Raw genomic sequence first — 12,800 nt, forward strand, 5'->3', positions numbered from 1 at the left:
CCCTAGTTTTAGTCTCACCTACCAGAGGAAACAACTTTCCTGCCTCTACCTTACCTATCCAATTCATAAGTTTCTATGAGATCTCCACTTATCCTTCTGAATTCCAGCGAATACAGTCCTAGCAACTCAATTTCTCCTCATAGCCTAAACCCCTCATTTCTAGATATTCATCAGGAAGTTGCCAGGATGGTACTTTTTAGTTATTAGTAAAAACTCCCAGAGGTTGTGCTGGTTTTCTTTGGAGAAGTGGTTCTAATGACTTAAAAATTAAGTGTGGCATTGATAGGATAGAGTGTAATAAACTTTTCCCAAAATGCTAAAGGACAAAAGTTTAAGATGAGGCACAAGAAGCTAAGAGGGGATCTGAGCAAGACTTTTATCCATCTCGGTGTTTGGAATCTGGAACCTACTGCTTTAGAGAATGAAGGAGGCAGACATTCACATAACATTTATAACGTATGTAGACAAGCACCTAATCACCAAGGCATGGAAGGCTATGGGCAAGTGTAAGTAAATGAGATTAGTTTAACGGGTACTCAGTCATGTAGACATGGTGAGATGAAGAGCCTGCTTCTCTGCTAAATGACTATGACTGGTTCAGGCATTTTAATACCTTATTTCTATATTACACTTGATCTTAGCCAAAAGGCCGAGAAGCGATGACCTTATTTCTATATTAATTATCATCATGAAAGTTACTTACTCAAACAATTATTTAAGTAGTTCAACATAAATCATTAAAAAAAGTTCTCACAAAAATATTATCATTCAGTAGCATGCTTTCAGATTTGACCTTGCTTTTACTTCCTAAAAACATTAGATTACCACAAAATTTTCCTGGTGTATATAACTTTACTCTAATTTGCTCTTGGGATGCAGTGATACAGTATTTATTGCTCATCCTTAGTTACTCAGAAAGCATGCTTTATTAGATTTAAACCTTTTTAAATATTGAGATGAAGAAATATTCATTAATAAGTAGTGAGATGCAAATAATCCATATATTTAGTTACTAATCTGTTATTGACTAAATAAACTTAATATGAAAATTATTTTTTTGATTAGCGAAAGGACATAATAACCAACTTGCTAGGCAGATTGCATTCCAGAAATGTGCTCTATGGATTTGTATACAAATGATAATGTAATTCCAAGCATAATTTGCAACAAAGCAATGTCAAATAATGTTGCTATTCATTGAGCTAAAATTGGCTTTAACTCATTGCTTGATGCACATATTATGGAAAACTTTAAATTACACAGTGATTCTAAGTGATATTTTGGTAAGAAGATTGGTTCTACTTTAGTAAATTTTACTCTTAAATATGTTTAGTTAATCTACATCAGTTTGCGAACACATAAGGAATTCCCATATTGGTTGAGAACAAGGAGGAATCAAGTAACTCCATTCTCTTTACTACCATGTTCTGAACTCAACTGAAGATTATTGCAAAAGTGATCGAGAACAAAGAGAGCACAAGTATAGGTAAAGGAAGTTGTTCCAAATATTTTTCTGAAAATCTTTTGATTTAACATCTTACATTCTTATTTGGATAAGAAACAATACTGCAGATTACTCCCACCCATCACTGACTGGGAAAAGTATAGAGGAGTAATATGGTTGCAGATATGCAGATAACATGTCTCACCAAACACCTCCCCCACCACATTATCTTTATTTATCTTCACTCAGGCAGGGGAATTCTATGATGACAGCCATAATTCCATTAACAACACCTGCAAAAAGTTAACTGTGACAACAGAAAAGTATGGGGAGTCATGGACTTGCAACAAGAGTCTGAGGTAAACAAAAAAAGATTCTTCTGTGGAATACTTCGAAAAAAGGTGGAAAAAATATGTTCATACAAACCCCAGTAGGAATTTGAACCAACCTGCCCTAACCTTGGCTTGCTTCTCCAGCCTCCAAGAAATCTTAAAGCGGAGATCGTTCCGTCTAACAGCATGTTTGCTCCCATTTACCAGTTCTGATCTCATACTCGTCAAACACCCAGGTTTTAAATTAATCATATATGTGTTACTTTTATTAGTTTATCTATACACCAGCACCTCATATTTCTAACTATGCTAAATACCTGCACAACTCTGAGAAAGATATACATTGCATTCTTGCGCTTAAGAATGTTTACATTCTTAATAGGAACTAAACCAGTGAACTGTGTTTCTGCAATAGAAAATGCTCTTTAGAGAGGACCCATTCTTCTCTACTGCCCAGTGGGGTGGAGGCTGGCTCATGGCAATGGAAGTATATTTCGGCAGGAAATTAACCATTCATAGAAATATTGCCTTATTTGCATTTATACAAAATAATTGAACGTGATTTAAGGTTTTATTGGAGATTATACGAACCCTTATTCTTTTCAATGTATTGCACATTTATAGCAATAATGAAAGCTGACAAAGCAAAGTGACTCATTTTAAGAAGTTTGTCGTGGTTTAATTTTTTGTGGATGATTTGTTGGAACAGCTGATATGTTTCCTTTGTTCTTTAGTAGTTCTACAGCAAAGGCATATCTGCAGTATTATACTTTTGAAGAATAGTTTTAAATAAAACAATCAAGTTAAATGTTTATTTAAATATTATCTATCAAATAAAACTCATTCATTTATATAAGTTGTTCCAGATTCCAGCATCTGCAGTCTCCTTTGCCTATATTTATATTTGACAAAATTGGAAAGGTTCAAAATTAATTTGATCCTTTAAGTTTTCCCCTTAACTACTTCAAGGTGTCGCCATGTCAATTTTTATTGCAAGAAAAAGTTATTCTCACTCTTTAAAAGTCACATGATCTTAATGGGAATATTTTTTTAATTGACTCCAGGAGCCAAAGAAAGTTGGAAAATATAATTTCGGGAATTCCAAAAAAAAATTGCATATTTAGCATTTCTGAACAGACCCCTTACAACTTCTTTCACAGCCATTCAGAAAAGTGCACCTTTGCCTCACACCAACATTAACATACTAAACAGGTCCACTGTAAGGCATTTCATGATGCTTAAAGGATTATAATTCTATTGTTGGACCTCCTTTTTCAAAATAAAATCAAAACAGCAGCATCATTTAAAAGAAAATGTTAACATCTCTTGAGCTTTTATATTTATGTGTCCAAATTGTTCAGAGGTCATTCTGTGTGGAGAGCTCTGCTTGCTGAAATGTTAAAGAGCGAGCACAGTTCAGCTAAAACCCACATTTCTTGGGAGTACCGAGCCTTGATGGATATACACAATCACTGTGTGGTGCAAAGCCATTTAGCAATCACTTAAAATTTTACGCTTTAAAATGTAGACCAATTTGAGGAAGGAGGCAGTAATTTTTTTCAACCTTGTACTAATATATCACATAACTCTAATTATAACCATTAATAACTGGCTTATACCATCCTTTTAATATTGTCATAAAATTGTTTTCAAAAATACATACTTTAATGAAATCTGCCGTTGAGGTAAATTGTTCATTTCTATCTTGTTTCATTTGAGGTATACTTTGACTTCTTCTTAAGAGAAAAATAGATTATACTATCATTTACGTCTTATACTCCACAGAATATCACAACAGAAATGTACATAAAGACTTTGCACCACAATATAAAGCATTAACATCAACATTAAACAGCAGCATCAATGTAGGACCCCCAGAATATTTTTCAAAATCTATTTCTTTGCAAATCTTACTTTCATAAATAATGCCTAAAGGATCCCCAATAACTGAGTTAGCAATCGCTCTCAGGTGTCATATCGAGCCATCCAACTATACTCCAAATTTCATCCTTACCTTCCGAAATTATTCACATTTAGTTATGTTGGCAGTGGAAATAATATCAAGGATAAAAACAAATCAAAACATATTTCCTGCCCAAAACTTGCAGATAGGATAGGGTTCTGCAGAGGTCATGGAGTTACACGCCTGTGCAAGCCACTCAAACTTATTCAAGAAGAATGGACTTTTCCTATAACACTGTCAGCATTTGTGAAGTACCCCAGAATGAATCATTATATTTAGAACAGGATGGAGTAAGCAAGAAAAATAAAATGGTAAATGGTACAGAATAAAGAGAGAGAAGGCATAACTGCCAGGGATCAGCTGTTTAGGTTTAACCTGCTTTGTTGTTTAAAGGATTGAGAATCTACAGAGCAGATTTTTTGAAATGCTTAAAAAGACAGATTTATAAAACAAAAGCAAACTTAAAGGATCAAATTTTAAATGCTACTACATATCTATACAATTACAATGCTAAAAACAAACTGAAAATTTTAAACACAGTATCTTTTATAAAAGTTCTTAATAAAAACTTATTAATAAACACATTATATTAACGAGGAGCTTGTTTTTAAACAGTGTTAGGTAACTGTTACCTTGCACAACTTATTTTGAACATCAACTAGAAAAAGCAGCTGAAATTCATGGTACACCAAATAATGTAAAGCAGAACTGACCATTTTCCCTTTTAAGTGCTTACGCTAAAAGCGACTGTTCTCCCAAGAAAGCTCTAGCTGTTTCTAGGATACTTACACATGCACAATGACTCATGTTGGAATAGATTTTGTAAACATACAGCTGCACAGAATGTGAGCACAGCCCATTCAAGGCCAGAAGAAATGAGCACAAATAAATATTAAGAAGGTAAGAAAACGTACAGCTCTGTCCCAGAAGCTCATGTGGCTCACCTCATTCTTTTAGCTTCAGCTTTGTTAAGACAGATGACATTCAATTCTACATGTCATGCAAAATAGACAATAACTGCTGAAACTTGAGCCAGCTGCCAGGTGTAAAAGAAAAAGAAAAGATGATAAATCCATAAATTAATGAAAGACATCTGCTCAGGAAAATAAAAGATCAGAGAAATACTGCACTGCAGCTGAACCTAAAGCAGTATTCAACCACCACACGAGTTTGTGTGTAGTCTGCATAGAGTTTTTACAAGGCAAATATGTAGAATTACCTGAGAGACAGATGAGTTATGTCAGTGTGGTACAACATAAAATTGCACAATTGGATCAAAGCCTGCAGCAGTGTAACTGAAACATTAATTACTATTGCCAATTCAGCTTGAGAAGACTTTCTAAAATTATGCTTTAATCAATCATTTAAAAATCATAATCAAAGCGACATTTGCTCTAAAGTATCACTATATCTACTGTTATTCTTGCAACCAAAAAAAATTACAAAATTTGGGATTGCGGTGGGTAATTGCAGAATTTGAAGAATTTCTAAATCCCTGTTTGCTCTGATTATAGTCTTTTACATTATTCCATGCCACATGTAATGTAGTCTTAGTTACCAGATTACTCCCAGTTAAATAAATTAACACTGGACAGCTTTTGAACCTGCAGCTTTAGAACCATCTATTTTGTTTTAGTTTACGTGCCATCTTATTTTCTGTTCAACTCCTGGAGACCAACTGTACACGTTAGCCTCGCGCAAGGCTGTAGATCTGCTCCATATTGCTGTATGCAAATAATTTCCACATTCTACGAGGCTATTTTCTTGAGATGCAAAGGAAGTTTGTGACATGGAGGATCAAGGGTGGAATCTTGAGAACAGCCATTCAACTGTTTCCTTTATCATTAAGGGGTTGGGATTGGAACTTGCTAACCATATTACAAAACTGAAGTTATTGAGATACAACTGAACACAGTTGCACACAGTGTATCTTTAATACGGTCATTTTTCAATAAGTACAAAATAGTACATATAATAAGTGCTTTTCTTCTTTGAAGATATTAAATTATTACTATGGGAAAGAAATAAGGCCCAACATCTTCCATATTAATTACACCAAATATATCAAAATTCTTGTGACATATTCATTTCTAAAATTTGTGAATAGCATACATCACATTAAAGGCCTTGCAATATGAATTTTAAATGCAGGTGCTAATGTAAAGTAATAAACTCATAACTGCAATTTTAAAAGTGCTTTTTCGTTACCTGTGAAATATGTAGCTGGTCATTAAAATCACAAAATACCACAGAGTGCTGCTAAGCAACAATAAATGGTGCCGTATGTTACTGACTACTGTCAACAAATCTTTTAAGAATAAAAATAGAAGCTCTATTACTTCGACAAAGTGATAGGATAAAACAAAAGGAAAAACTGTACAGAGAAGTGGCTCTCTGAAAGAAGACAATTTGCAACTGATACACCAATTTGATAGTTCATAAAAATATATTTGAAAACTGCATCTGTTTACCTAAAATATGGAAAAAGTACAGTAAATCTTGTGAAAGAAGTTTCGTTCTGCTGAGCCCACTCTGATTGTGCTCACAAGCTTTTAAAATCATTTGCTTTGTATATACAAGGACAAAAGATTTCTGTGTACAGCTGAACAGAGGTTAATCATGCATAGCAGACAGCTGCACTGAACTTGCAGAACATTAGAGCGTGGGGGTGACACACTTGTTGCATCTTCAGTGTCTGGGCTATCCAAAAAACAGGTAATGACGGTAAGTAAAATTAATACCCATACCCTTTAAAGTTCAACTCAAAATTCTAATGATATCAAAATTGGATGAAACATGGATGAAACCTCAGAATTCTCGCTAGTTGCACATATTTGTTTTAGACCTTAAAGAATAATCAGAAAAGGATATTGTATTTCCAGAATATGGTGAAATGTCTGCCATATCTTGCAAGTCACTGCACTCAGATTTAATGAGAGACAAAGAGAGACCTTCAGCTGTGCTGGATGGATGGATTGGTGAGCACGGACGATGGTTCATGTGGTGCGATGACACTTTGGTCCGCAGACAGGCAGTTTCCCTGGTCAAGTCCAAAGACTCGGGAGATGACCTGTCTTTTCCAGATACTGTGTTGGAGGCATTACCTATTGAACTCTGAAAGGAATAGGCCATGAGGGGAAGAGGCAGTGGATGGCGAAAAGCAGGGGATGAAAATCCTGCTGCAGCTGAGAGTGGGGACTGATGATGAGAAGTGTGGTGGCCTCCCATCGAGGGGGTGGAGGCAGACTGCTCGGATGAGTTTTTGCGTACTACTAGAGGCAGTGCTTCCGTCTGGTCTGAGGAATTAGACACATGCATGTTGGCAAAAGTATTCAACGGGTTAGAAATGATAACGTCACCAAAGCATTGAAGTCGTTGATTTGTTGTATGAAAGTTGTGGTTTTCACCATTCATGGCAAATCTTGCTTGTGGAATCTGGATAGGGGGGAAGACCTGAGGAAGTTGGTGGGAGGATTTAGAGAACATTTTGACAACAGAGTCCACTACTTGTGACATGGTGGAATTGAGTTCCTGTTTAAGAGTCTCAGCTAGCTGTTTCCCTTCAGCATGCAAGGTGGTCAAGCCCTGGTTTTTCCTCGAGTGGCCATCTCTCTTCAGTTTTTCATTTTCTGCTGCCATTTCCTGTTCCCTTATAAGAGCACGAGCACGATCAAGGAAATGCCCTGGATCTAATTCTGATATCTCATTATCAGATCTGTCATGTGCTCTGGTATCAGCAGTTTCTGATTGCATGCTATCTTCGGACAGGTTGCCATCTTCTTCATTTTCAGAATCTGTGCTGTCGTATATTTGGTAGAACTTTTCCTGGAGTTGGCGCAGCTGCTTCTGCATGTCCTCCAGCTGTTGCTTCAATTGCCGTCGTTCTTCTCGCTTTTGCTCCTTCCGCGCCGTAACCAGTTGCTGAAAACTCTGCTGCTGCTGCTGGGGAAGCTTCTGCTTACGTTTGTTTTCCCTGTAACTCTCTCTGGGACTTACAGGCTGCTGTACCCCATCTCGATCATTCTCCCCACCCCGTAGTGCCACATTTGGTGAATGACTCATGCCTCGAATTATGTTTTCAACTCGTGCACGTTTCGCCCGCAAATGTTCATCACAAAGCCGATCGACATCAAACTGGCTCATGTTGGGTCTGCTAAATGGTGATGTGCATTCTTGGGCACTTTCCCTTGAAGAATTACTACAGGCATCTTCCTGATTTGCCTCTGAGCCTGTACTAGAGAGACCACTAGTTTGCAAATTGTGCTCTGTGCTTCCATTCTTGGTTGCATTGTTTTTCAGCAGTTGAGAAATTATGGTAGCTCCAGGAAAAGGCATCATGGCATCTTCATATGAGTTTGCTCTCTTCAACAGCTTGCGGAGCACATTTGATTTGTCCCCATCCGTATGTTGAACCACTGAGCACTCAATGTCCTGATCTGAGCTTTGGGGATTCATGGCACTGAATAGCTTCCCTTTTGCTTTAGTTAACACTGTAGATGTCCCTACAGTTCTCTTCACTCCAATATCGACTCTTCGTCTTTTAGTATGTCTGGTTAAGAGGGCTATGCTGTCATGGTCAGGCATCACTGGACTGTTATTGTGCCATCTTCAAAGGCTTGTCAGCTGGGCACAGCTCGAGAATCCCGGGACCCTAGCCAACAGAACAAAAGGACCGATGAATCATTTTCTTTAATTTTCTCCAAATTTCCTGACTTCAATTCTGTATAAAATAGGAATGTGCCAGTACTAAGGTTTAATGAAACAATACACTTATCGTAGCTCAATATGCATTTGGTTTGAAATTAAATAGTTCTTTAATAATATTTCTATTCCAACAATTTGGAATAGAGTAGAAAAATAACCAACATGCACAAAATGTTTAAGTCTGATTTTATTATCAGACTTTTAGGTCAAAAACAAATTCATTACAGAAGAGTAGCATTTTAATGTATTCCTATTTTTCCAATACCACGGCTTAATATAAACATAGTTTACTGAAAATAAATTGCAAACAATTTGTGAAAATTAACTTTATCAATATTGTTCTATGCACTGCTAATTCATTTTCTATGTGCCGTGTCGTATGATATAGGTGACCATGGTCTTTCCATGACCAAGACTGCTCTTGACAAAACTTTCCACAGAAGTAGTTTACCATTGCCTTCTTCTGAGTGTAAACTAATGAACTTTCTAAATTACATCTATTTCTTCTGCACTTTATTCCAAGAATGCCACAAGACATGGCATTACTAACTGCACAAAATGAAAGACAGAGCAAACCTAAATATAGATTTAAGCTATCTATTTATTCTTTTTCTAAAACTTATAGGTAATTTCTGGCAAAAGGTTATCTAATGCTTTGGTGTTAATAAATTGCTTCCTGTTTCATACAATACAAAAAACCTCATTGACAATGAAACTACTAAATATTTACATATTTTTAAAAAATATTATGGTAATAGTTAACTAATGAAAGGCCAGTGGTTAAAATATTTTATATAACAATGAAAAATATAAATCAAAAGGAATTTTTTGTTATATAAAATTTACTGGAGGTTCAGATACTATGCATGTGAGATTGCCTTTATTGTCTCAAAAAAAAAATCACCAATTGAAATTAGTGACAAAACAAGAAAACATCAAGCATAAGCACAAGAAAGGAAGGGCATGCACTTTCTTTCATGCCAGAACTTAATTTCCCAAGATTAGAAAGGCAGAAATGTATCAGTTCTCACAAAAAGCCAATTTACAGGTGATCCATGTTTGATTAACTAACAGACCAAATTCCATGAAGGTTATAAGCATTAGACCATTGAACAAATGGTTTAAATCTTTAACTTATATAAACAGCAAATCACAAAATATTTTTCATGCTAGATATACCCATGTGAAACTTTCACATCAACTGTACAACACTCATCTCCACAATAGCATGACTGCTTGCCAAAGGCAGCATGCAGACAGTTTGGAATTGCTCCCATCCCTTTCAACTCACCTGTAAAAACATGCACATATTCCACAACACCACAGCTGTGAGTGACTATCTATACAGAAACAAGCTTTATCTAAGCAGCTTCCAACCTGCAAATATTTGTAAATGGTTCATAACGATTAAGCAATACCTTTAGAGAGATTTGATATTTAGGCTTGCAATATGCTTAGCCCCTGAATGTGTTGTTTGTAGCTAATATAAAACTGGAGCAAAATATAATCCTTGTGATAAGTATTCAGAGTTCATTCCTCTTGGTTAATGTAATGCAAGATGATGACTACTTAAGGTATAAACATTTACGATAGCTGTGCATGGTTTCAAACTTGCAATGTCAAAATTGTTAATGTCAAATTGTTAATTTTGACATTAATTTTAATTTCTACACTACTTGGAGGAGATTTTGAAATTTAATTCTAAAGATCACAGCAGCAAATCTTCCAAAATAGATTTTTAGATTCTATCCATATACTAAAAATCCTTTACTAATTGAAGATCATTTTAAGCCCCATCAACAAGTATGTTTGATAAGATTCTGATAATTAACAAATATCACCCAATTATGTATCTACTTATATTATTTTTAAAGGAGTGTATTGGTGCTTCATATGTAGAGTGTGGGATGGAGGGGAATGAAATCGGATTATGTTAAACACATTTAAACATGAATTATCTATAATTACTGCCTTGATAGTGGACAATCTTTAGCTCATAATCAACTGGAAGAATATATTCTCAACAGTTATTTCCTTGGGAATAAGCTGGTCTGGTTACCTGAAGCAAAGGCAATATCCTTCTCTGTACTTATTCATCTACCAAGATCTGCAGCATGCTTATGTTAATTCAATTGTTTATTATGCTGTTAAAAAACAGTAAGGACAACAGTTGTCATTTAGCCTTCCAGTTCGGGGTTGAGGAAGAATGAAAAGGGGAAGAATGGTTAACATGGTCCAAGTGAATGTCCCTGGCTGCAAACAAGACTGTGTATGGAAAGACAACACTCTTAAACAAACAATATTTTCATGATGCTAACAGGTCCCATTTTAAATTTCTGAAAACACAGCTGTGTATAAAAATCCCACTCCTAGTTAAGAAAATGTCTCCTGTCATAACTATGAAATACATCTAGTTAATAACTTGAATTTTTACCATCTAATAATTCTCCAGTGCTTTCTGATGCTCTCATCCAACATTAATTAAAACAGAAGCAGAATCTTTGCAAGCGAGTTGTCCTCTGGACAGCCAGGTGCAGTACATAGTCTGCACACCTGTAAAGGTGCAAGGTAGCTAAACGAGTTTCTATGGAATTCTGCTTCTGCACTTAATTTTAAAAATAACTTGAATAATCGCAGTACTCGACTTTAAAACTTTGTAACTACCATAAATGTAGGTTCCCTTGGTTTACCAAGTAACTGATTGTGTTTTGACTGATATGTGCAGGACTAGTGTATTAGGGAAGTTTTATATAACTTATCATTTGTCCGTAATTGAAACAACGAAGCACAGCAGTTAATTAAACTTTATAGAGACTCATGGATGTTAGTAAAGATGTTAACAAAATCGATGGATTACAGCTCTGTTATTTGTGAAGCAAACTGATACTTCAAATTCCTTCCAAGCTCTAAATTTTCCTAGAGTTTAAAATGGGGATTTTCAGCAGGTGGAAAAACAAAACACTTCTCTGGGCTGCTGCGGTTAGATTGGACTTGTGTCTCACATAATTCTCAATAATTGTCAAATTATTTCATTTCTTTTAAAGACGACGTGTATAAGTGATCGGAAACAAGCATTTGCGGACTGTATAATGTATCCGATTATAATTTTTTTTATAATCCGCGTACCTGCAATAGACGATACCTCTTTTTTAACAAAATTATGTGTTCTTTGGAGGGCGGATCGGCGTTAATTGTGATATATCGCGATTTTCATTAAGGATCTGATCGCAGCCAGACACTGCTGAGCCTTTATAAGACGAAGCTGCAGCTGCCTTTTGAGACACCGCGCACCTGTCTGCCAGCGCCCATGCGCAGTTTCTATCAAGTGCCAATACCATTCAACACCTTTCACCATCCTGAACTCTCGCCTCTTAAAAAAAACTGTCTTTCAGTGCTTACCAGTTCACTTTCAAACGGGCCTGGCGTTTGAAGGGGGTTGGGATGGGGGTGGAAGGGAACCTTCAGGAAAACATTAGCAAGGCGATCCTTCCGCTGTTGCGCCTGTGTTACAAGCATCCAGCAGCTGGCTGGGTAAACATCAATTTCAGGAACAATGTACAAGACACGCGGGGATGCCAGCGACTTTGAATTGTCTGTAAACAATTAAAGGCAATTCTACAAAGGTCATAGTCACAGGAGAACAAACCCAGAACTCCACCGAGCTCAAACTAAAGAAGGCAATGTGCAAATAATGAAGGGCAGCACCAACAAATGTTTAGATTATTTTAATCAAACCACAAAACTACGCTTCCAAGATCCGCGATGCAGCAAAATTCACTTTCAGAAAGTTAATTTCACTTCCCTGGTACGGCCAATGCTTTTCTCTTCCTCCTCGTCAAATAATCTACAACCTGTTTGCATTAAAACAAAATGCATCTTTTCCGCACGTATTATCATTCCAACTGTTCAAACGTAGCTTCCTGTAAATACTGTTTACTGTTAATCAATCCTTGTCAATGCAAATCCGACCATTCGATCTGACAGCGCACCTCCACATTAAGTACAACCAAGAGCGAGGTCGGAGTTTCACGCGATAATGCTACGAACGCAAGACTAATGCCCCGAGATTCAGCGACTATTCGGAGCAGAAATGCAAGTGGGTACAAGGGGGGAATTTTGACAAAGGACACCTTGTGACGACAACTTCTTTGTCCATATCTGACTATCAATACAGCCGCCTTGTGAGCGTGTATGTTGTCTGTGTCTGTGTGTGCGTGGGGGGGGGGGTCGGGAGAGGGAGAGGGGGGTGGGGGAAAAGAGATGGTAGCAAAGGCTACAGCCACTATGACCCTCCATCCACTTTAAAATACCATTAATTTAATCACTGTTACTATTAAGTTTCAGGAAATCACAAGCG

The 12,800-nt window shown here is 36.5% G+C and overlaps 1 protein-coding gene across 5 annotated transcripts in view; it reads right to left on the reverse strand.

Annotated features, from left to right (window-relative positions):
- prox1a (prospero homeobox 1a) overlaps positions 1-12,800 on the reverse strand; it is a 107,908-nt gene that overhangs the window by 94,472 nt on the left and 636 nt on the right. For 3 of the 5 annotated variants that reach the window (XM_063055794.1, XM_063055791.1, XM_063055796.1), the window contains exon 2: positions 6,608-8,390. In XM_063055794.1, coding sequence (XP_062911864.1) covers positions 6,608-8,323 — 1,716 coding nt within the window. In that variant the 5' untranslated portion in view covers positions 8,324-8,390. Of the gene's footprint in view, positions 1-6,607; positions 8,391-9,734; positions 9,758-11,569; positions 12,158-12,800 lie in introns of those variants that run through there. The other 2 variants (XM_063055792.1, XM_063055795.1) reach the window with 2 other exon arrangements.

The sequence above is a fragment of the Mobula hypostoma genome, chromosome 8, assembly GCF_963921235.1.
Source record: "Mobula hypostoma chromosome 8, sMobHyp1.1, whole genome shotgun sequence".
Taxonomy (NCBI): Eukaryota; Metazoa; Chordata; class Chondrichthyes; order Myliobatiformes; family Myliobatidae; genus Mobula; species Mobula hypostoma.